Raw genomic sequence first — 26489 nt, 5'->3', positions numbered from 1 at the left:
GGTGAAATAAACTGGTGAGTATTAGGTAATATGTTACAGTAATAGACGTTAGAGTGAAAAGTTGTGTTATATGTAAGGATCTCCGCCTATTGCTCAATTACAGTAGGAGCAGGGCTCGAGTCGGGGGTACACGCAGGTACACGGCGTCCTCCCACTATTTTCACAGGGTGGACGCCGTCCGCCTTGCCAAGAAGTTAGGGCCCACAGAAATGTTGAACTTGTCCCTGTGTAAGATACCGTGACATGTTCAGCAGCGCCTGTACATTGTCTGCTTTCCGTTCCGAGCAGCAACGTGCAGGCAGGCGGGGAATATTTTTTTCAACATCCGGCCTCCTTTTGTTTGTATATGCGGACTAGGGGCTGCCTGGAACCTCGCACTTAAAAATAAATGTCAGGGGGAGACAAAGGCACACAGCTTATCTGTTTACAGGTACTTAAGAGAGGAATGCGCCTTTGTTATATCCTATAACTGCAGACAATGCAAGACTGTCAGATGGGTTAGTCTGTCCCAGTATTTACAAATATTTTAAACCGCACTATTTTATTTATTTTACAGCGCTACATCGTGATGTCATGTCATTAGCATACTGCCTTACTTGGTCAGTCCCCCCACTTCTTTTTATAGGACTTGTACCCTGAATAGGAGGGATAAAGGCAGGCATGATGCTGAGAGGAGGCTAGGCTATAATCAGAAATAAAAAAAAACATGCAGGGGATGGAAGGTTAGATGATGGTCAATCTAAAGAAACCTTTGCTATAGGGTCTGTACACCAAAAAAGAGGAGTTGCCGCAGAAAAACAAGTCCCATTTTAGGAGCTTCCATCATCATTCAGTAATTAAAGGTGTTTTGACTCACTCATTAAAGATTTTTGGCACAGGCCGAGCGAGTCTTGCAAATGCAGTCAGATTTATACCCCATTTTGTCACCTTATCCTGTTGTAGGTTGTTTCTGCAGCACAGCAGCGCAACAGCTGATACAAAAAATACCAATGCATGTTTGTGGTCATTGTAGTACATACACTGTACATGTAATGGTAGCAGGATAATTGGCCTGTATTTTCCATTTTGAAGTCCCTAAGCTGTTCCTATGCATAAGATGAGATGATGGTATTTTTCCAGACAGTGGAAACTTATCAGGAGATAAGCAGGAGGGAGAAGCTTGAGACTGATGCATGTCATGTCAATGCGGGCTTTACCCCGCGCTACCATTACAACGCTGCTTTTACAATGCAAGTCGTTACAACGACTTGTGCTGTAGGCATTGGATTGTGCAATAGTTTAATTTTCTATTCCAACTCAAGCCCACGTTACTGTAGGGAAGGTGTTGGAATAGAAAATTAAACTATTCCTTTACCAACAGCGCCCTCCAGTGTAAGTCTTTGTAACAACTTGCGTTGTAAAACCAGCGTCGTAATGGCAGCGCGGGGTAAAGCCTGGGTTGTCAAGGCTGTTTACCCTCGAGACAATAGAGTGCAGACTCAGGAGATCAGGCTCCTACAGAAATTCAATTAGGTACTTTTTCTGAGGGGCTGCTAAGTCTTCCTGTAGCACTGTCAAATGGTAGGTGGTGAGGGGGCTGCATTCTTTTTTCAGAGAGAAGACGCTTTTATGTGAGACCAGCTGTTTGTCTCTTTTCTGGTCACGGTCTATGTGGCTGTACATTGCCTCGTGCTGGTACTTCCCACCACTTTAAGCCTCTGTTATGGGTGCTCTAGGCTGAAGACAACACTTCTGTGAGATGCTTGACCCTACACAAAGGCTGTGTCTGCAAAACAGTCTAGAGAGCCACTTGGAAAAAGAAAGCCACCAGCTCTCCTAGCTGCAGATTTCAGAAAGTAGCACATCCAGTTTTAAGAGACGGTTGACTGAAAACCGAGGAAGGCATGTTTGTGTTTCAAGGAATTATTAGCTAGCCGCTCTTATCAAAAGCAGTGTAGTTAAGATGCAGGATAACTGGGTTTCAAAAATGTGCATTTAATATATTCCCCGAATGGCTTGTTTTTATATTGATTGATTTCAGTGACGGGTCAAACTGTTTTTTGTAGAACAGATTTTGTGTATTGAAAGGTGACAGCCTGCAGGTGGTTTATTTACATTGTGTAGGACATATTTGCATGTTTTGCAGACTTTACCTTGTGGAGTGTTGTCGATCATGCTGCTGTTTTTGTTCAGTGAGTGGGAACATGTTGGAAATCTTTGAGTTGTTGAGGGATCCTTTGCATATTGCTCTGTTTTTTGAGCAAGGTCTTGTAATGTATTTTGTTCTTTGTGATGCTGGCAGCGGCATTTTATTTGTGATTTACCATATTGTCACTATTGCAGTCTGCGTACACAAAAATAGAAAGCTTTTACTGCTTAACAAGAGACAACAGTTCCTCCACTCCCCACCCTCTTTGAGAAAACAGTCCGGTCTGTGTGATTGGTGGTTGTGTAAATGCACACCACACACCGAGAAGTACATATGTACTAAACACAGCTAGAAGTATATGTAGTACCATCGCATGAAGGTCCAGACTAAATGAGCCACTAGACACCCAGAGGTTAAACACACACATCAAGAAGTACAGTCCAATAAAAGGAACCAGAAACAGGCTTTCTAAAACACTCTCCAACATAAAGTTCCTTAAGTCAACACTGTCTAGTCCCTTACCTCCTTAAAGTATGGCACATGTGAAAGAGCAAATGCTTGTGCAGCATTTGTTTATGTGAGGCCTATCAGCATAGTAACACAAGAAAGGGTACAGAGTTCCCCGGGAAGAGTGAAAGAAAAGAAGTGCATGTACTAGACAGAAGGGGGAATCCCCTTGTTGGAACTAAAACCCTCACACACCTAGATAACTAGGTGTCATGCTTCATCATATGGGTTCTGCTCCTCGTCAGACTGGCGCTGCAATATCTGACGGGCTCCCGAAACCGGGGCTCTTTATCGGAGATCTTTTGTTCCATGGGGTCAGTTGCCACAGAGAATTCCTTCTCTTCCCTGCACTTTCCTTGACGGTTCAGGGCACCTGTCAACTCCTCGGCCAGAACCGTCTAACATAACTCATTTACTTTTGGTCAATCCAAACCATCATTTTCCATTCCTACTCAAGGGATGAAGCTACCTACAGTAATCATCATTTACTGAGAGGACCATTGTCTGCCTGCTGATACCATCCCTGTACAGCTAGGCGTAAATCCCCCTTTTTCATTAACACTCTCTGCACAACCCTGACCTGCCCACACGATACCTTACCATGGAGGATGTGCCAGGTCTGAGTTTTGATGAAGAAGCAATAGCAGAGGCTTTAAGATCTGCTCCCTCACTCTTTGGGGTGGGTGGAGCTACTGCCTCAAGCTCTGCAAATGAAGACTGGTTAACTGTAACCTCATTGAAAAAAGAATGGCTTAGGATAACTGTGCATGGGGCAATGATGACTGAATATCTGAGGGCTAACATCGCCCCTCAGGGACTAATGGTTAACATCCTGCCAAGACTGTTCCTTGAAGACGGGCAATTCAAGGCAGACTGGTGTCATGTCTCTTGGAAGTGTACAAAAGACCTCCTCTTCTTGATAGTTAAAACGGCCAAGAGACTAGCTGACGCTCTACTGGTGAAGATTGCAGCAATCGAGACAGCAATCCAAGGCACAATGAAAAAGACTCCCTTCACAGCCAAGCTGGCGGAGATAAGCCAAGAGATTACGGACAACCAAGAATTTCTCTTACAACAGAAAATGGCTAAACTACAGAAAGATGTAGCAAAATTTGATAAAGAGAAAGTATACCCTTATCTCAAAGAGGGATACACTAATAACAGGAATAGCTACTCCACTGATGAGAGCTCAGGTAACGAGAGCCGTAGGGGATCCTTTGGGAGTGACTCCAGTGGCAGTTACCCAACCAATAACAGACGCAACCAGCGCCGCCCCAATTGGAACCAAGTCCAGAACAACGGTCCGATGTTCCAAGAGCCTCCGCAGATGTTACCTCCTTGGCAATACCCCTTCTACCCCCAGGGTCCTCCACAATTCTACCCGATGAACCCAACTTTTTTAGGCAGAGGCTGGGACAGAGGAAGAGGGCGCAACAGAGGAGGGCAAAAAGACGAACAATGGCAAGATCAACCAACTGTACAGACAACAGTGGAAACCAGGAGCACAACCAGAGGAAGGAGAGTCTAATTGTGAATCTCTCTAATAGGACACTGAACAAGATAGAGACAGAGATCCTTGAGAAAGGGCTAGGGTTTGTACCCACTCCGACCCCTGATAGATTCACGGAAATGTGTGAAGTTAAACAACTATTCAGAAAGGTACGCCTACGGTCCTTCTTTGCTGATAGACCTGACAATGAAAAAACTGACACAGGGTTATGTAAACCTTCTACTTTCACCCCCACTGACTCTATGGTTCCCCCGGAGATATTAACATTTGAAAGGGCGATTCTCAGGAGTTTGGAAAACAATCCCACTACCTCCTCCCACAAAAACGTGAGCTCAGCTGAGAAACAAGCTGTTCTATCACTGGGCAATGACACCAGTAATGTAATTAAACAGGCAGACAAGGGTGGGACGTCATCCAAAACAGCAGTGACTATGATATTGAATGCAAACGCCAACTATTCAATGTCACTCACTACAGACCACTCGCTGTAGACCCAACAAAGAGACTCAGTACCACGATCACGAGTCTTATCTTGGAGGGCGAAACGAACAAATGGATCTCCAAAAATGAAGCAGCGTTCTTGATTACTACACACCCGGTTATCCCATACTTTTACACCCTCCCCAAGATCCACAAAGGGTTGTCACCAGTCCCTGGGAGGCCAATTGTTTCTGGCATTGGCTCATTGCTGGAGCCAATATCAAAATTTTGTGACTCATTTCTCCAACCTGTGGTCCGAAAGATCCCATCCTTCCTACAAGACACTAGGGATGTCCTCCGCCTCATAGAATCCATTGAAGGGAGGGAAGGTGTGGACCTCCTTATCACCATGGATGTCGAGGCGATATACACTAACATCCCGCAACAAGCCACACTGGAAGCAGTTGAGTCTACCCTCCTACTCGAGGAATGGTCCTCCCCCCACACCTGTGTCATTTATCATGGCGTGTGCTTCGCTGACACTGACTGAAAATTTCTTTCAGTATGGGACACAACTGTACCATCAGATCCGGGGGACTTCTATGGGTTCAACATTTGCCCCCAGCTTGGCCTGTATTTACATGGAGACTTTTGAAGAAAGCACTATCAGATCTGCACTCAACCCCTATTGTGATAACATCACTCTGTGGCTCAGGTACATTGATGATATTCTCATTTTTTGGGAGGGCGATTGTACAACCTGCGAAGCCTTTTGCTCTTGGATCAACCTTCAGAACCCGTTCTTGAAATTCACTGGTACCATCTCTGAAACTACCATTCCTTTCCTAGACCTGTGTATCAATCTTAATCCTACTAGCCTCAGTACGATTCTCTATCGCAAAAGTACTGACAGGAACAGTCTCTTGCTGTACCAAAGCCACCACCCACGGTCCCTGAGGGATAATCTCCCCTTTGAAAATAAGACTTGGCTGTACAATTCCTCCGGACCCTGAGGAATTTCCCAAAGAGAAGCAACCCTCCTGCAAAACAAGCTACAGGATAGAGGATATCCTACCAGACTACTCAATAAGTCTTGTAAAAGAGCTCTGAGCAACCCAAGAGCGAGCTTGTTAGAGTCACACCCCAAAGCCACAGACGATCAAATAACTTGTGTAACTTGCTTCACTCAAAACTCGTCATTTCTAAAGAAAACCATAAATAAACACTGGTCTATAGTGAATTCAGGTGGCTTAGAGATCCTGCGCCCCCGATTCGCTTTTAAAAGAACTGCTAACTTAAAGGACGCCCTTATCCACACACTCCCAAAGAAATACAACATTGACAACCAAAGCACTCTGTGGGGACTCCCCCCTGTGGTTGGTCATTTTCCGTGTGGTGGATGTGTGGTATGTCCACAGACACTGCAGTGTAAGGAGGTTAGACTCTCCGATACATTTGTGTGGCAGCTTCGCAAGCACACAAATTGTAACAGTACCAGATATGTTTATATGATCACCTCTCCGTGTGGGAAAAACTACACAGGGGTGACAATGAGGCACATCAAATTGAGGATTATAGAGCACAAAAGCAACATCAGGTGCTCCAAAACACACACAAAACTGTATGAACACTACTCCCAGCACAACCATCCTGCGGATAGTCTAACATGGCTGGTCCTGGAGTCCCACCCGGCCATTTCAAAACAGGCCCTGTTCAGGATTGAACAGAGATGGGTCCATCGTCTTAAACTGGACTCTTTGGGGTTAAACGACTCTGTACCTTGGTCATCCCTGGGTGGCTAAACCTATTGTCTCATTTTCAGGACTTCAGGCATCTTTCACTCTTCTTAATTCCACTGAGTACACCATGGGGTCAGTTGCCACAGAGAATTCCTTCTCTTCCCTGCACTTTCCTTGACGGTTCAGGGCAACTGTCAACTCCTCGGCTAGAACCGTCTAACATAACATTTACTTTTGGTCAATCCAAACCATCATTTTCCATCTCTACTCAAGGGTTGCTAGTCTGGCATCAATTATACCCTTTTTGACTGACCATGCTTATACCTCCAGAAACATCCTATACCTTAACCACGGTTAATTGCCCAGGCCGTATATTGTATGTGCCAACTCTGCTCACAATTTCCTGAGCCACTTCCCCTCTCCAAGATGGCCACTGCCTTTACCGTACAGTCCCCATCTTCCCATGCGGTCTAATCCCTGTCCTAGCAGTAACCGCACATGCGCGGCTGGTGACGGGGGCGTTGCTCTTGCTGCAGCACCGACTCGGCGCAACAAGGATGGCTACTTATACCATGATTCGTTCCTGGTCTTGCCACCAGCTGCTCTGCGCCCAGATCGGAAGCTGTACGTGGGGTAGGTTCCAACGGCCAGGACCGTGCGCCGCCGAAGGTAAGCCTCCCATCCTGCCATCACCTTCGGTTGGTATCATGACACCGGTGAGTTGTTCAGTTCCGACTCTCGTCTACCCTTGAGTTCAGGTGTCAAGGTAGCCAGTTGCCTGATACAATTACCGCCTTACTATGCTGTTTGTTTTTAACCCTTCACTTCTTTGTGTGTGTACTCCGATTGAACTTTTGCGGACTTTCCATGTCGGAATATTGCATTCACCCTGCTGTTATGTGAATTGTCTTTATTCTTACAGGTCGCAATACTTCAGCAGGACCAATCAGCCTGCGTTCCGGTATAACTGACCAAAGAAGTTTGTATATTGCAAGTTTTAATAATCTTTTCACTATGTGCTACTATTTACCGAGATCCTGAGGAATTGCCATCACAGCAAGAAACATGTCGACCTAACCAGAGGGTAGTAGTTAACATGCTCGGATAGATTCAGGGCATTTATCTCCCCTCCCACCTTTTAATCAAGGGAGTCTACCACGTGAATAAATTAGATTGTGGACTGACCCACCTTTTTTAATTTCACCTTTTCACGTCACGACCACACTTCCCCGCCCTCTGACACGCATGCACCATATGGCCGGAACAAAAGATCTCCGATAAAGAGCCCCGGTTTCGGGATCCCGTCAGATATTGCAGCGCCAGTCTGACTAGGAACAGAACCCATATGATGAAGCATAACACCTAGTTATCTAGGTGTGTGAGGGTTTTAGTTCCAACAAGGGGATTCCCCCTTCTGTCTAGTACACGTACTTCTTTTCTTTCACTCTTCCCGGGGAACACTGTACCCTTTCTTGTGTTACTAGTTGGTGGACTTGTACACTGGACCCCGTTAAATATTGTCCTTCTCTAGTCCCTCCTTTGTTCAAAGGTCTATCTGCATGTCCAGCTTGTGGAATACAGGCCTGGCTTGATTCGCGCTGAGGCTTGACCTCTTTCGTACGCCACAGCAGTAATGGGCACACATACACAATCTATATGTACGAGTAAAGACCACGAGCGGTCTTGCACTTGTTTGTATATGTCTTCGGGCAAGCCCACCCTCTGGGTGCATGCAGCAATGTTACAATGTAGGATGCGGGCCGGGGGTGGCACCATCACTACATCCCTCTAATCCTTTAGATACTATGTTATTATAATGTTCACGATTTAGTCCTTAGACATGAGGCACACACAGTCTTATTCTTTTTGCAGGGGGCGGGATTCGGCCAAAGACGATACCTATGGCTCCGGGAGTTGTTCTTGACCCTGGTCTCTGCAGGGATCTCTCCCAAGGACGGTGTGCTCGCAGTGGGGTTTATCAGTTCAACAACCAGCTGGTTTTCCTCCTGTGGACGCATTGACGCAGTAGCATGATTGTATCTTGGGATATTCCGTGGCACCATTTCTTCTCTCCACTCTTCCATTCCAGTTTCTTAATCTTCTGCTGGGAGCCTTGCACCCACCTTCTTGAACCACGAGACGTTCCTCGTGGCAACCAGAGTCCCTTGCTTGACCGACACCATGGGTCCCTGCACGTTTGTGACTTCCCAAACCTCTGGCACTTGCAGGGTGTGATGCTTCCAGCCAGGGTACCGGTCCTTTACGATTTCCCTGTCTCCTACTTGAATCTCCACCGTTTGTGCCCAGCGCGCTTGTCTTGCCTTGTTGTTGGTGGCCCATCTCCTGGCTTGTGGAGCGGCTTGGTCCAGCTTCGGTGGACTCCAGGATGGATCTGCTGGACTGCTTTTGAGGCACCTTCCAGAATAACAGGTGTGCCGGGGCACACTGTGTCATACAGTGGGGTGTCTGGCCGTACGCACTCAAGAATTGCTGAAGGCAGTGCTAGACATCATCGCCCTTTTCAACACCAATCCTGAGAGCCCTGTTCAGAGTCTGCATGAAACATTCTACTTCCCCATTTGCCTGTGGCCACTGCGGTGTGATCTTGCGGTGTCGAATAGCAAGGGATGTCATATACTCCTGGAATTCTCTCACTTGGAAGGGTGGTTCATTATCGGACTTTACTTCTTCCGAAAGTCCCATCATTGCGACGACTCGGTCGAGCGTGGCTTTGACCGGGGTAAAAGCTGTAGACCACACCACTTCTACCACAGGGAATTTGGAGTGGGAGTCAATGACAATCAGAGTGCTTTGTCCATTGGGGAACCATCTGAAATCAATGCTGACTTGAGTCCACGGCTCGTGACATGGTGCTTCTGTACTGACCGGTGGCGCCGGGTCATTGCCGGTAATGTTACAGGAGAGGCATGTGCGGATGGCTTCCTCGACCATAGTGTCCATGTCTGGGAACCATATTTTGTTTGAGACTTGCCTTTGTTTTAGCGATCCCTTGATGCCCTTGATGAGCCAGACTGACCACTCTCTTAAAAGCTTCTGGGGATCACCAGGGTTGTGTCGCGCTAGACAATTCCATGCAGTCCTTCGCTTTGTTCACTGTGGGCCCTCCATAGTTGTTGACGGGACATTCTTTCCTCTTCTGTTAGGTCATGCGGCCCATTGAGAAAGTGTTGACCGCTTCGATCCGCCAATGTTGCCTTTGACCTTGGACAGACCTCCGTCGGTCTAAGTGGCTCTTCCAATGTCTTCAAGCGTGAGCGTGTTTGGGCAGCCTCCTGAGATATCATCTGGACGAACTCCTCCGTGTTGTCCTCATTGGCAAGCTGTTCCACTGAGGCAGTCTTGGCAGGGTGATGTGATGGAAAGTCAACCGGGTTGTTTACCCCGGGCCGAAAGATGACTTCAAAGTGATTGGCTTGCAGTTTTCATGCCCATCTCTCGATTCTTGGTGGAGCCAATCTGGTAGTGCCAGCAAAGAGGGAAATTAAAGGCTTGGGGTCTGTGACCACCAAAACTCCTTCCCCTAGAGATAAGAGGTGAAAGTGTTGGCACGCCCACTTGTTGGCCAGAGCTTCACGCTCTACCGGATGGCACTGCATCTCTGTTCCTGTTATGGCTCTGCTGGCATAAGCAACTGGGACCCATTCTTTTACCTTTGTTCCTTGACTGAGAATGGCTCCTAGACCCACAGGAATAGCATCCACCACCAACTTGGTGCCTCCATTGGGTTGGAAGTACGCTGTGAAGGAGTGCCTCCTTCTCAGCATGGAATGCAGCGTCTTCTTTTGCGGTCCACGCCCACTGTTGTCCTGATTTTGTGAGGTTCTGGAGAAGCTCTGAGAGACGGCAGATTTGGAATGAATCTGCCACAATATATGGCCTTGCCTAGGGAGCTGTGGACTTCCGTGGGTGATGTAGGTCTTGGGGCAGCAGCCTTCTTCAGGTCGACCAAGAGGCCATCTCGAGAGAAGATGTAACCTAAGAACTCCACCAACTCTTGATAGAATGAGCACTTGGCTCGGTGGAGGGTAAGCCCACCTTCTGCAAGTCGTTAAAGGGTGTCTGAGATGCACATGGTGTTCCTCTATTGTTTGTGAGAACACCAGGATATCATCACTCTAGCTGATAACTCCTTGTAATCCCATGAGTGTTTCCTTTATAGCGTTATGAAACACTTCCGCGGCGGAGGACACCCCAAAGGTCAGCCTCCTATATCGTTGTAGACCCGCAAGAGTGGAGAATGTAGTGATATTCCTGTTGTCTGGATGGACTTCTAGCTGGTGATAACCAGCGTTGAGGTTAAGTTTCGCGAACCACTTGGCCCTGTTGAGATTTGCCACAATGTCATCCATGGTGGGCGTGAGATGTCGCTCCCGCTTCAGGGCTTAGTTTGGAAGGCGCATGTGGACACATAGCCAAATGGCTCCAAGTTACTTTGGCTTGGGGCGTCACCACCATATAGTGCATTCGGTCGTCTAGAACCAGCAGATATTTTGTAGCACAGTACCATGTGCTCCCCCTGACAGCTAGCCCATAGATTATTAGAACTCCAGTTGAATGTGCTTTGTTTTTGACATGTGTGTCATTCATGCCAATAACTGTTTTACCGCTTGGCTTGCCAAACATTGGTGGCCTTTTTGGTCTGGGAGGGTGTCTTTGGGCCATGGCAGGTGTATTAATACCCACTAACATTCTAGTAGCAGCACCTGAAACCAAAACCACAGCACTGTAAATTAAGATATATATTTTTCCCATAGTAGTAACAGACCCTGTTATTATGAATTGTGGATTTAATGATGCTGAGCTGTGAGCTATTGCGGTTTTCTTAATCTTGGGATTGTCTGGACTCCATTGCCCCCCCCCCCCCAAACACAACAATAAAAGATCGAAACCCCAGGACATTTGGTACACAGGTACAGACTGTTGAAACACCACTATAAAGAATTGGAGCGCAAATGGAGAAGGAACCAGGACAATGCAGACAGCAGCATGTTCAATTCCATCTTAAGACGCTACCACCAAATGATCTGGACCACCAAAGGCACCGCTCTGGCAGTCCGCATAGATGCCAGCACCAACAGAATCAAATAAATCTTTGCCTTTGTGAAAGAATTCACCTCGCCATTGCCCGCCTCAAACTCTATCGCCCCCTTGCAGGTCCTCTGCAACAATCGCTCAATTTTTCAGCAACAGAATGACCAACATTTACAGCAAATTCAACCTGCAATGGAATCAGACAGACCTCGACAAACACCTCCTGATCTTTTCAAAAGATCCAATGCTAACCACTTGGCTCATCCCCACAGAAACCGCTGCCACCTTAAAGTCCATTCCCTTAGGCACCCCATAGGACTCATATCCCAATTATGCCTACTACAGAAGATTACAACCCCTCAGCGCCATGCGAACACCCATTCTGACTGGATTCACTTATTCTGTAACTTCCCAGATGCTTAGAAACATGCAGCTGTCCTCCCATTGCTGAATAAACCTTCTGTGAACCCTTTAATGGTCCCAACCTACAGAAAAACTCCCTTCAACAATTTCTGGCCATGGTCTTGGGGAAAATCAACACATTTCACCAAATACCTCATTGACCACCAACTACTTGACACCACTTAGTCTGGTTCCAGACCCACCCACATCATAGAAACTGCCCTCATGGCTGTTACGGATGACTTCCATATGACTATGGACAGAGGAGACACAAAGCCCCTCATCCTCCTTGACCTCTCTGCAGCATTTGACCCTTTCTCCAATGCCATCCTTATCAAATTCCTAGATTACATCAGAATCTGGGGGACTGTAATGATCTGTTCCTTCCTGACTGGAAAGATCCATTAAGTCAGCCTGGTACCATTCTCCTTGGATGCTTGCGACATCTGTGGAGTTCCACAAGGATCCTCTATGAGCCCGACCCTCTTTGCATGCATGATCTCTAGCCAGCATCATCCGCACTCATGATATCCACATCCTCCTATGCTGACACACAACTCATTCTCTCCCTCACAGAAAATGCTCCAGTACCCGGATCAAGTTCAATACATGCATGATTGAAATTGCCCACTAAATGAAGGCCAACTGTCTAAAGCTGAAAACAGATGGGACCAAAATCCTGCTGTCCGGGAGAGCACATTACTGTGGTACGCCAGCTTGTGCTCAACAGAGCTAGGACCGAAATTCACCCCTACCACCCATGCCAATAACTTCTGGATCTCCGGCAGCAAACTGACATGACTGCCCAAGTCCATGCAGTCACTACCTCATGCTTCAATACAATGAAGATGCTGAGGAAGATTTTTAAAATGCTCCCAATCAGCACCTGCGAAACTGTTATATATGCCATGGTCACATGCGAGCTGGACTAGGGGAACTGCCTCTATGCTGGGATCAACAAAAAACTCATCAAAAGCATCAGACCATTCAAAACTTGTGGCCAGAATCACTCCCAGCCTCCCATTTCGTACTGCACACCCGAAAGCACTCCACTGGCTCTACATTCACAAACAAGCACAATTCAAACTCCTCCCCTCCGCTTTAGAGGCACTATGTAACACTGGCCCAGCATGCCTCAATCATCTGCTTTCACACACCTTCGACACCTCTGTGTGTCTGGAATCCTACTTGTGCAAATCCCACACATACGGAAAGCCAGATCTGGCAGTCATGCCTTCTCCTACATCACTCCTAAAGCATGGAACTACCAGCCTCTAAACATAGGAGCTTTCGCCTCAATACTTGAATTTCGCAAAGATCTGAAGACCTGGATGTTGAGGAGTCTGACTAAGTGTGCCTAGACTCACACCTGCTCAGCACCAGGATACCCTCTTGGTTGAGAGTACTCCACACATTTGTTTAACATAGCAATTTAACTCTGAGGTTTGGAAGCCACAAGCATGCTCACAAATTAATCTCCTTTGAACAACTAGCTCACTGGTCCCTGTAAAACTATGTGCACATAGCATGTAAACTCTATTCTAGTGTTTCAATTCACATCACTGGCTAAAGAGTAGATAATTCCGATAATTGTTTGTTCATCATACAATGTTTAATGTATTTTTCTTATGTGCATTAAGGTATTTTTTCTTGTATAGAGTAACTGCATAGATTTGGCAGTCACTTGTTAATGAGTATTGAAGTATCCTATTGTGTTTGGAGTGTCCTAACCTTAAAGGGTTTGTCTTGTGATACTGGCACTCAAGCAAGAGTTAATGGACCTGCACTTCTGCATGGATTACCAAATCTTGAACACTGTAAGGACAAGTTCCCATCCTATGACCCACCCACACTGGTGGTCAACTTGGCTGCAGTAAAGAACTTTTCATCTGACCAGGGGCTACTGGGACATCATGACACCTGGCACCAAGGCAAAGACTGTATCCTCCACCACTGTAGCCCGCATACAGGTCAAAGTATACCTTTCAGGTTAAATAATGCTCCTTCCATCTTGGTGGCAAATCATCCTCAACATGTCTGGTCATTGTGGTGTTAAGAATTTTAGAGAGAGAGACCACATAGAGCACCCTGATCATATGCTGGTGAAAATACAGGGGACCATACTGTGATCATCAAGGCAACTAGTCACCAGATAGCCGTCTTAACACTAGTTTGGAGAGAAAGGGGGCAGTATGGATATTTGAAGCCTAGAGGCAATGATCAAGTGACTGAGACACTCCTTATCAAGAATAAGAATTGGTCAGTCACTGTTAGGATGCACAGCCGCATGTAATTCTGTGGAGTACTGTGCGGACCTGCTCTGCATGCTTCATCTGGGTGACCTCAAAAATCATGCAAGCTCAATGAAGGTACTTCGGTTTCTAACCTACCCAATTGGGCTATGAGAGACTGACCGTGGTGGCACCATAATTAGACTGAGGAAGACCAGTTCATTTTTACATGCACACTGGTGTGAAGTTTCCTATTGCTGACTCATAGAAATAGCTCTAGTTGAACATGTCCTCTGCATCTTAATCACATAGGTGTCATTACCACTCGGACTGAGGGCCCCAAGATGTAAATATTGCAAATAACCCCAGTGTTTAGCATTGACCAGAAGTACTGGCTTTCTGGACTAGTATATTTTTCTCAGAATTGTCTTTACATTGAAGGTAGAGCTACAAATAAGTGTAGAATAGAAGAATGAGTTTGTGTATTACTTAGCTTGGGACAATATTCCTTTCGTGCTAAGTAGAAGCCTGTAACAGACTCCAGAGGGAACATTGCTGGGATCATCCTGAACAAGGAGAAATCTGTGTTTGGACTTCACAGTCCAGAGATGTGCCTGTATGTCACTGTGAGGTCGGAGACTGTAGGGGAGCCTTTTTTTTTGAGGGAGGGGGGGAGGGGTGGGAGGGGGGTAGGGAGATCTATGCCACTGGTGGGACACAAGCTTCCCCTTCAGCTAGCAATAAGAATTCATTAACACCAACTGCATCATCAAGTATCTCTGTGAAGCATTGGCACCTTCTGAACTTCAGCATTCACCTTCGCTGTGTAGCTGGGGAGCCAGTGAACCTTTTAGTTGAGTTGCCACCAGAACTTTTGCGGATTCCTGAAGCTACACCCCTGTCCTGTACATTCAGCAGTTTCCTGGCATTAGAAATTGTTACTGGGTGACACGGGTGTGAGCCCTGGTCAAGCAGCAACCACAATCCTAGTCCGGGCAAAGCGCAAGCAAACTCCAAAGTAACCTCATCTCCTGGTATGTTGGCACAGAGCAGTCAGGCTTAACTTGGAGGTGATGTAGAACAGTATTTGTGCAACACTTCACACAGTAACGAAGTGAAAACACCACACAAAGGATCACACATCAAACTGGAAATAAGTGTGAAATGTAATCAATAAAACAAGACCAGAATGTCAAGAATCCGATCAATAGAACTGGAGTTATTAATTTTTAAAGAATAAACTGCAAATTAGCACATTAAAACATAAAGCGCCAACCGCAGCTATCTAGTTGTGCTGGACCAGGTCAAGGTCCAAAGTTGAGGCCGACCACCATGGAGCATAGGTCGGATTAGGCATGAGCGGATTTTGCGGATTGGCAATCCGCGAATTTGCGGATTTGCAAACTCGCAATCCGCAAAATCCGCGAATTCCCGCGAATTTGCGGATTTTTTTTTTTTTTTGTGTTCGCCCGTGTTTCTGCCAGTTCGCGAGGGTTTTTACAATTTCGCAATTTGCGAACTTACCTGTCGGGTCGCAAGTTTTGCGAACTTGTTGTTTCTACGTGTCCAACCTGTTTGGGACACTCTTCTTCATCACTGCCACTCTCTGTCACCACTGCCACTCTCTGACTACTCATGCCACCCTCTGGCCCACCCATGCCACCCTCTGTTTCATCACCACACCCTCTGGTTGTCCAGTGTACATTATTTTTGGCAAAGCAAAGCACACCTTCCCTGCCTCAAGTGACCTGAATTAATTTGGGGCTGATTAATGTGTCACAGAATATTTTTTTAGCTGGCACCTGCTTCCTTAGTGCGCCCTGATTAGTGATCTTTTGCACTTGCTAAGTGCTTTCATTGTTGCAAAATTAGTTACAACACCTGCCCTGCCCCAACTGACAATAATGAATTAGGGGCTGATTAATGGATTTTAACTTCCAGCCTGGCTCCTGCTTGTCTCCCTTAGCTGTAATTCAGGACCTTTGTGGCATATGTGTAACTATTCTGAGGTTCAGAGCAGGGTCACATAATAGTTGCAACTGGCAACTGAACTCTGGAGGGGCCCCTCAGGAAGCACTACAGGAAATGGCTACTAATGATGAGCCTGAACTTTTGAACCTGGTAAGTAGTTACTTTCAGTTTTGCTAAAATCGTATTTCTGCAATTTCGCACTTATTCGCGGGGCGCGAACTCACGCGAACAGTGCGAGCAGTGCGAGCAAAATCCGCTGCTCGCGGATTTGCGGATTTTTCAGGAAATTCGCAAATCTCGCGGATTGCGGATTTCCCGAAAATCCGCAAAATCCGCGAGCGGAACGGATTTTCCGCCCATGCCTAGGTCGGATACAGTCCCAAATTTGAGATGCTAAGGTTTTACCTTCTCGAGGTTTGTTGATAGCGGTGGTCAACGTGGTGCGAAGAGCAGGCCAAGCATCGCTGATGGATCGGCTGGTGCTTCATGTTGGCGGTCCTCCATAGGTGATAAATGCTTGCTTTGTGCAGTGGAGGGCTGGTGGCAGCTCATGCTACAGTTCGGTGCGAGTGATGCTTGTACGAGTGGGTCCAGTTGCGAGGAGCCTTAAAGCTTGATTTCAAGAGCCACACTAAGGATCCAGCACCTGAGAAGCACCACTTGGGGGGGGGGGGTGTAGAGGGGGTGGATGTTGGTCAGAAACTTGCTTCATCTGGGTCCAGGAGCTGGTTGAGAGCCTTTTATGTCACAGAGGCTCAGAATAGAAAGCCGGCAGACTAGCCCTTGGAGTCACTCTGTGGTGAAGATGCAGTTTCAGGTCTAGTTATTTTTCCCCCCCAGGAAAGAGTGCCACAGTTCCTTAGAGCAGCAGTCCAGCAGAGAAGCAGTCCTTGAAGCAGAATAGCAGTCCTTCTTCCTGGCAGAGTATCCACAGGTCCAGAAGTGTACTGAAGAGATGGATTCTGAGTTCCTCCTTTTGTACCCTGGTGCCCTGGTTCTGGAGGACGGGAGAAGCTTCAAGACAGTGGGTTTAGAGTGCATGGAATTTCCTGCCTCCTCTACCTCAAAGATAAGTGCAGTAACAATGCAGGGTTGTTATGCCCTTTGTGAAGGCAGAGCACAAGCTATTTTGGTGTAAAAGTGGGCTGTGCTCGGCTCTGCCTCCATCCCGTCAGCAGATGACCTACTCAGGTACACCTAATCCCTCTATTGTGACTGGGAGGAATTCAAAAGTCTGTCCGCTACACCCAGTCATGTAACCCAAGAAAGGTTTCAGGCTTAAAAGGGCCAAGGACCAGAAAATGGCAACTTTCTAAAAGGGACATTTTCAAAATTGCAATAAAACATTTGACACTATCATTATTACAATTTCAAACACACCAAACATGACACAACCACCTAGCCCCCACTTGGGAATTACAGCTTATTCAATGTAGTAAGGAATACTTTCAAGTTATCCAATGTTATCCTATGGGAGGGGGCAGCCTCACAGTAGTAAAAAACAAATTTAGGGGTGTTGCACTACCAGGACATGTAAAACGTACATGTCCAGCCTTTTACTAACACCGTACCCTGCCCTATAGGCTAGCTAGTGCCTAGCTTTGGGGTGAAGTATATGTAATAGAAGGGGGTTTTAAGGCTTGGTAAGGGGGTTTATATGCCAAGTCAACATAGAAGTTTAAAACTGCATTCAGGCTGTAATGGCAGACCTTGGAAATGCTCTACAGTGCTACCTAAGTGAGTGGAACAATAGGTGCTACAGGCCCACTATTAGCATTTAATTTACAGGCTCTGGGTATATGGTATACCCCTCTACAAGGGTCTTATAAGTAAATTAAATGTGCCCATTAGGTATAGCCAATTTATACAGGTTTTAGGGGTGAGAGCACAAGCGCTTTAGCGCTGGTTAGCAGTGGTAAAGTGCCCAGAGTCCCTACGCAAACAAAAAGGTTGAGCACAAAGGAGGAGGAAAGGCAAAATGTTTGGAGGAAGACCACAATAAGACGGACGGGTAGAACACCTGGTGTTTAAAACCATTGACTGCATCTTTTTATTACAGTTCTTTGCAGACTACTTTGAAGTGCTGGCCTTGACCCCCAAAGGCTACATTGTATCCAGCTCTGTCCTTGCATTTTCTTGTGGCTGTAGCCTTTACCCTGTAACCTATGGCTATCTTTAACGCCAGAACTTCTTGACTTAAAATGATGTCTGGTTTTGGGCCATTTAGTAACTGAACATGCGTATTCTGGTGTACTGCCACTGGACACATTTGTTGCTCCTGGTGTCTAGCTAGCATCCTTGAAGGATTACGCTCGACTAAGTCCACTCACTGGGCACAGCCACGGGATGTTCAGGCAAGATAATGTATTGGTTTTCCAAGTCCAGGTTGAATTCTTAATCGAGCTGATTAAGGTCTCACAAAATAAGGATGTATATAGCGGAGTTGCTCTAGGGCCCGAGGATGTCTAAAATGCATTATTAATGACTGTAGAATCCGTGTGGATGGCATGCAAGTATGGGGGAACGACAAATTGTATTCTGAATTACGGATAAGGAAATGAAGTACTTACAATTCGCACATTTTAATATAAAGATATATGCTTGGATTTCGTCCTCTGGCACTGGGTAGTTTTTAACTGAATGTCTTAATTAGTTATTTCTTTTAACAACCATACACGTTACTGTAGATGATTTTTAATTCCTTTAATCCATCACTTTAAGGTGAAACTGCAGTGTTCTCTTCAAACAGATGATTCAGAAAAGGGGGTGGTGATGAACAGAGTGTCTGAATTAAGCAGACCACTCTCACCCAGTCCAAAGATCAGGGCTTGATCCATCACCGTTTTTTAGCTCACTGCACCATCCCAGCTCAGAACTTGGCTATATGCAAATTAGTTGGACCCTGGCCCAGTGCATCATGGGAACAGGGCAGACCAAACTACCAAGCCAATTCTTATACTGGGAAGGAAACAAGCTACCGGGGACCGGTTTCTGGCATTTCAGCCGTCTTCGGCCCGGCTTGCTTGAATCCTGATGGTGCAATGAGCTAGGGACTCACATCTGAGTATACCCTTCCACGCTTATGGTGGACAAAAATGAATCAGAAAAGGGGGTGGTGATGAACAGTGTCTGAATTAAGCAGACCACTCTTACCCAGTCCAAAGATCAGGGCTTGATCCATCACCGTCTTCAAACAGAGGCATCGTTCCAGCGATTACTTATTTTGTTTCCCTAACTAACTACTCTTGCTTCTACTTTTGTTTTTCTTTTCTTATACGTTTTTTCGGAAATGTTTCAAATTTCATTGTTACTTTTTCCGTTTAAGTTTGTAATGGTTTATACTTTCCTATATGTTATTTTCCTGTTTAGAACCTTTTCAAGCTTCCTTTTGTTTTTTAATTTGCATCTTTAGATCACAATATTCTAATCGGTTTAAAATATTTTCTTTGGATTTAGACTTTATTTTTCATTCTAAATGTTAATTTTTTTAAATACACAGCATACGACATTATGGGATGGTTGCATGCAATTGTGCAATACATATATTGTATGTAACTGTGTTAAACTAAAGGTATTTTCAAACAAAAGAGAACAATGGGAATGACAGTTTAATGATTTCCCTTAATTCAGCTTGTGGTGCTAAAGTAGAACTTTGTCTTTTAAGGCTACGCTGAATGCTCGTACATCCATATTGGCAGCTGCGAATCCCGTTGGCGGAAGATATGACCGGGCAAAGTCATTAAAACACAATGTCAACCTGTCTGCTCCAATTATGTCAAGATTTGATCTCTTCTTTATTTTAGTGGATGAATGCAATGAGGTAACGTGAGTATGAAAATAATATAAGAAATAAAATGTTTGCCGTATTGTCATGTGCTTATTACGGATTTATATTTTGTTTCAAGGAAAATACGCCAATGTGTTTAAATATTTCAGGAAAATTGCCTTTGCAGTTAAAAATGCGAAGCGTGACTAGACATGTAATTTTTTTTCAGATTTTATCTACGTTTTTACATTTAACCATAATAACAGAAAATGTCATGCCTTAAAATAGCGAGTTCCAAAACACAACCACAATAGAACACTGCTCAGATATTACATTTGTGGATTAGGCAATGCTTATTTTTGTTACTTGATAACTGAGATGTTCCTTATGTGAAAGCCAAGCCAACCGATGGACACCGTTTAATGTAATCCAATGAGGACCACGAAAGAAAATAGTTTCATGTTATCAAGTCATTTGCTACTCAGGTGCCTGCCTTGACAACACATCCAGTACCAGGCGGTGCCACTACATCGCAAGCACTATAACTCATTTACCACTACCAGTAGTAAATTTCAACCCGGTACATTGCAATCCATTGCAATTACAACACAATGGGTTCAGGATGGATGATTGCTAGCTGGTAGTGTTTGCAAGTATTTTTCCAGTTTAGGGATGGGAAATGGTGAGGGGTAGTAAGGGTTTTTAGGCATTATGTATTGGTAGTTGTAAGGAGTAGTGTGGGCTAATTTTATAAGTGTTAATGGTGCCGTTTTTTCAAGGCTTGGGTATTTACCTTAAGAACACCACGAACGGCCACTCATGTTCTGTTTTCCCGGTCTGTATGCACTACATATTTACCGCAAATTGAAACATTTGCTGTAAATGTTACACAGAATAGCATAACACTGTTAAGTGGAGAGAACGCAAAATTAGAAATTTTGTTAAAGAAATGTAATGCGAAATTCCCCCAATTTTTTGATTTACTCTGGTGTAATTTAAATGTCACCCAGGCCTATTTGTTTGTTTTCTTGGATAATTCAGTTTAGAGGTTCAGAGTGAGTATTTTGTAATTTGTTGACAATTTAAAAGTTTTACATCAAAGTAGTTGTGCATATAGAACGTATATAAGGGAAATATTTATATGACGATCACTAAGCATCCACTGGCAGCAACATCTCCCTAGTCTATCTGGAGTGTCAGATGTCAGCAATGAAATGAATGCAGTGAAACAATATCGTTTACGAGAGGACACAATCTTGACTATAGGGTTTTGATACGTGCAAATGGATAAATGTACTGCTGGAAATATAATGTTGGAAGTGGATGTTTGCCCACTCAGATGCTGGCAGTTCTCTTTCAATTGCAGGATATTTCCACTTTGATACATTCAAAGTTGATGAAGTAAAGTCAGCCTTGTATTTGTGGTCATTATTACATTGGGGAAAAAACTGCTTCAAGACTGAAAGCACTTGCATGAACTGTGAAAAGTTTTGCCTTGAGTGTAGGGTTTTAAAGTGAGTGTTAGCAACTACATTTTTCATAGCATCAAATGCTTGCTATTGATGTGCTGCCCTTCCAAATGGTTGACTTTCATAATAACACTTTAAGAGAATACATCCATACCAAATTTCACAATAGGTTTACTATAGTTATCACATAGTCCCGAAAGTGATAACATTTTGTCCGTAGAATTGAGTGGAAGAGCAGTTTTTATAATATCACCCAGATTGACTGTGCGCAACACCTCCATTGAAGTATAATGCCCAGAGTGGCCCAACATTCTTTTGAACACAGCACATTTGTTAGCACTAAACACTAAACCACTTTTACGTAGGTAGGCACTAACCTATCATCTCCAAGTGACAGTCTTCATTCTGGGTGAAAACTAAGATATCTTGAAAAATGTTGACACGAGTACAAATCTTGGAAAAGACGATACATTGCTATCTGAAGGACAGGTGAAGCAGAAGCTAGCACAAAAGACAATCCATCTTTTAAAGCAAACTAAATAAAATGATGCATTAAAATATGCCAATAATTTGGTTTATAAGTTCACCCTGGTGATAGTCTGCTTTAAAATCTAGTGTTAGAAATGGGAGTCTCTAGTCGGCAGAGGTACGTAACTTTGCTTCTAGTGGGGGTAAGGGGGATACACATTCTACATAACCCCTGCTCACTTCTTTGGGGTCTTGGTACGAGCAGACTGGCTTATCCCAAAGGCAATGTGTAAAGTATTGGTACCAGCACTCACAGTAACAGTGAAATCACCACAAAAGGACACCACACTAAGTTTAGAAAAAAAAGTATCTTTATCTAAACTAAACAAGACCAAAATGACAAAAATCCAACATACACACTTAAAAATATGACTTTCAAAATGTTTCAAGAACTTGTATCGTAGAAAACTATGGATGCGTGACTTTTCACCAAAGTACCTGTAGATGCATTGAAGTTCCAAAACCCAAACAGCTGCAGAGTCTGAAAACAGAGATGCAACACTCCTGAGACCTTGGGGAGGCAATGCAACAGTCCTGCTGCATGCAGAGGAAGGGTTACGTTGAAACTAGTCTGTTTGGGGAGTGATGTGTCGATTCTTCGTGACGTGTCCAGTCCGCAGGTGATGCGTCGGAGGAACTAACTGCACAGGTATGATACGTGGAAATCCAGAGATGCATCGCCGATCGATGCGGGAGCCTTGAGCGGTGCAGCGCCGGTCCTCTTCAGCCACGACCCTCAATCTAACTCAATTAAGCAACTCTACATTTAGGAAAGATCTCCCCCCTCCCTACATACTTTGGAAAATGCTCCCTTTGCCACACAATTTAAGTTTCTGTGTTCCTCCGAGCACTCATTCAATATCAAAAAGTCTTTATATAGTTTTCACTATTCCATTTATTGTCCAATCTTCATTCAATTTCAAATCCAGTTCACATCTATGATAATTCGCAGCCAACACGTGTTTCGTCAAGTCCGTGTAGGACAGATTAACTTCTTCAGGGCTGCAACCCAAATATTTACAATAAGTCAAAGTTTGCATAAATCATAATTACAGAACAATACATGTTCTACACTTTCAACGTAAAAGGAAGAGCAATTAAAAATCATTATTCAGCCTTAGCCATGATCTAATATAAGGTTGCAAGTATTTACAAAATTAATTCATCAAAGAAGGAGCATTTATACCAAATTCGTGCTCTTAGCAAACTGTAACCTAAAAACATTCTCATTTCAAAAATAACGGACTCTAATTTTATATGAGTCTAGAGTATAAAGCTGTGGTCACCGATAACCCCAGTAGGTACCAGGTTCGCGTTCCTGTGATTATATAAATCACTAACTCACCTAATATATAATAGATATCTCGGAGTAATGGAGACATCAAGTAGTTCTATTGTAATATATTCATAACCACGTCTTCTACCATCCTGTGGTTGGCGTTGTATATACCAATTCCTATAAGTAAATCGATAGGGCTTATCAATACTAAATATTTACTGCTTGACAGCACCATAAGTAACACGCACCAGTCTAGTGTCATTGAGTATAATACGAAACAACCAGTAATTTAAACTCACCAAATACGATGTAAATATCACTTTATAAATTGTCGAGCGTAATTTAGTTTTTAAGTTTCCCTGTGATCCTCTGCTTCAAGTCATGTAACATCCAAATACGGACATAGATCGTATTAGATCCTAGAATAAAGTAACATCGCTGTCAGTAATCTATGTTGGAAACATGACAGCATATAATTATATCCCATAAAGCCCCAACAGCTAGTAAATATGTACGGTATGCAGGTCTCTCCTTTCACGTTTAGTATTGGTGTGTACCCTTTAGTTATATCTCAAATCGTTTCTTCAATCGCGAGTGTCCTCCACACGAGTCCGTGTCTAAAATACAGACGTACACTCATGAGTACTAAAACTTTTCTATAGTAATCCATAAAACATTCATCCGATCCCTGCACTCACCGTTATGTGTATCCGCAGTAATACGACTTTGGCGTTCAGCACGAGCGCCATCTTGAAATGTCTTTTTATAGTTATCCGCGAACCACGTGGATATACTACAAAATCAATGTTATACCGGGACTCCATCTTTGAATGGATATATTCCGAGGTTATAGATCCGTATTCGAGATGTTATCTTAATTTAAAGTGATGTTAGTGTTGATGTAAATGGGATATTAACGCTGTATATTTGTACGACCTTTCCCACATATTTAATTCAAATTGTAACTTATAATTTATAAATGAACCCTTGTAGTCGTTGGTACTCGATTGTTGTGAATAAACAACAGAAACCGTGGACGACTTGAATTTAAGTTGTCTACAGAAAACAGAGGACACATTGAATTTAAATATCTGCTACATTACACAATTCCCGATATTTTTTCACGCTTACTTCTATATATCGGACGATGGTCATAATGACGGAATATTCGTTCCAAGTACCTACTTATAATATTAGTCGCAGTTCATAAACAGTCTCTTATATTAATTCATCTCATTACATCTAACTATAAAAAGACATTTCAAGATGGCACTCGTGCTGAACGCCAAAGTCGTATTACTGCGGATACACATAATGGTGAGTGCAGGGATCGGATGAATGTTTTATGGATTACTATAGAAAAGTTATAGTACTCATGAGTGTACCTCTGTATTTTAGACACAGACTCGTGTGGAGGACACTCGCGATTGAAGAAACAATTTGAGATATAACTAAAGGGTACACACCAATACTAAACTTTGCTGCCGTAAAAAAATGACTTTGGAGGCTTTTCACTGCCAGTGCATGTAAACCGTTAAAAATCCACACCCTACTTTTTACATACCGTGTACCCTGCCCTATAGGCAGCATTTAGGGCCTACTTTAAGGGTGACTTGGGTATTAAAAAGGACGGTGTAGGCCTTGCAAAAGGTTAATTTTGCCATGTGAAAATGACAGTTTAAAACTCCCAACTCAGGCTGCATTGGCAGGCCTGGAGATCTGTTTTACAGTGCTAGTAGGTAAGTACGTCAAATTTAAGTGGGTGGCACAGTGAGTGCTGCAATACACTAGCATTTTATTTACACGCTATGGGTACATGTAGTCCTGTATACTAGGGATTTAGAAGTAAAAGTGAATGAGGTATGTCACTTTTACCATGTTTTAGAACAGACCACAAGCACTTTACCACATTGTTAGCAGGAGTAAAGTGTGCATAGTCCAATGGACTACAAAATGGGTCCAACAAAAAGAGGCAAACATCGGAAGGACTCAGAACACCGATTGTTCTATAGCTTTAACCCTAGCTATCACTTCATTGAATTTAGGATCCCTATAAACCACATTTCCTGCATTAATTTGGAATTCGTTTGGACTACTAACTAATCACAGTATTTGGACGGAGGCATAACATTTAAATGCATTAGCTACTCTTAAGGCCGTAAGGAATTCATCAAGTGTCACTGGGTTTTTGCTCCTTTATTTTGGAATGATGGCGTCCAATGTTAGCAAAGTGTGTTTTAAGTTTTCTAACTTTCACATGGCCTCGTCAAAATCATTCAAATCGCCTACATCTTCAGCAGGAAGAACTTCGGGTCAAGTCCTGAATATTTCCAGGTCTTCTGAGCTTAGGCAGTGTAATTGTATGCATTTGTTTATTTTAGCTGGCATCTTATCTGCTTCAGTAGTTACTCTAAATGGAAGATATTATTCCTTTCATATTTTCCATGGTATATATTGAACCCCTCTGCTCAGAAGGAATTTTTGAGGTGGATTGAATTGCATGGGGAAGTAGTAATAATTCACAAAAACAACTAGGCTTTATAAATTAAATTAGGGTACGATGTTCCCTTTGATGGCCTGTTCTAATAAAATGCATTAATATGTGAAGGACACTGTCGTTCAATTGACTGCACTAAAATCATTCTAGTGAATATATGGAGTAGAATTAACTAAACACATTACAGCTGTGTTACTGTAGACACACCAGTTTACCTAAAGTGTTTTGCATAAGAAATGGAGAATATTAAATAGAAAAAAGAGGACTTACGTAGATTGTATTAAATAAACAATTTCGTGTTACGTGTGTACATCGTAGCAAAATATCAAGTGCTTATAAATGAGAGCGTTCAAATAAAACTTGGAATGTTAGGCAGATTATGCCCTAAATCTGATCAAAGGGATGTGCATATCGCAGAGAATCAACGAGTACATGTATTACGTGGGGGGGGGGGGGGGGGGGGGGAGGAGGGGGGTTGCTGTTTAAAAATAATTTAAATAGTTGTTTCAAAGCACCTGCTGTAGAGTTCTTTGTGTTCAGCATTTTTCAACATGTTCCTGCTGTTGTCTAATGGCAGTTTTAACTGATCCTAAAGTAGCAGAATGTTAATATGCCTGCTGCAATGTGATGTGTACCATGGAGACCACAAAACTGTATTTATGTGGATAACTCCGTGTGTTACTGCTTTTGTCACAGATGCTTTTGTAACTTGCAGTTCATCAAAATGCATTTTTATTGTATGGCACGGTGACCTCATCGAAGAGCTAAATGAAGACTACATAGTATAGGTTAAAACGTTTTTTCGCCCCTCAATTTTCATTAGCCTAATGTTGCCAAACTGGTCAGTTTGAGGTAGAAACACATTCTTATTAGTAAACTCGACCTCAACTACTGTGGTGCGTTTTAAATCTTGCGTGTGTGCTTTTCCAAACCAAACTCTCTACTACACATTGTAACCCTCAATGTCCTATGTAACTTTTTCTATGGTCT

The 26489-nt window shown here is 43.8% G+C and overlaps 1 protein-coding gene across 1 annotated transcript in view; it reads left to right on the top strand.

Moving 5' to 3' along the window:
* LOC147722384 (maternal DNA replication licensing factor mcm6-like) overlaps positions 1 to 26489 on the top strand; it is a 564785-nt gene that overhangs the window by 354549 nt on the left and 183747 nt on the right. The window contains exon 12 of the mRNA XM_086964912.1: positions 19625 to 19780. Within this exon, the coding sequence (XP_086821038.1) occupies positions 19625 to 19780 (156 nt within the window). The remainder of the gene's footprint in view (positions 1 to 19624; positions 19781 to 26489) is intronic.

This window comes from Lissotriton vulgaris, chromosome 4_1, assembly GCF_964263255.1.
Source record: "Lissotriton vulgaris chromosome 4_1, aLisVul1.2, whole genome shotgun sequence".
Classification (NCBI taxonomy): Eukaryota; Metazoa; Chordata; class Amphibia; order Caudata; family Salamandridae; genus Lissotriton; species Lissotriton vulgaris.
The sequence above is the reverse complement of the archived record's forward strand: the minus strand, read 5'-3'. Positions and strand labels throughout refer to the sequence as shown.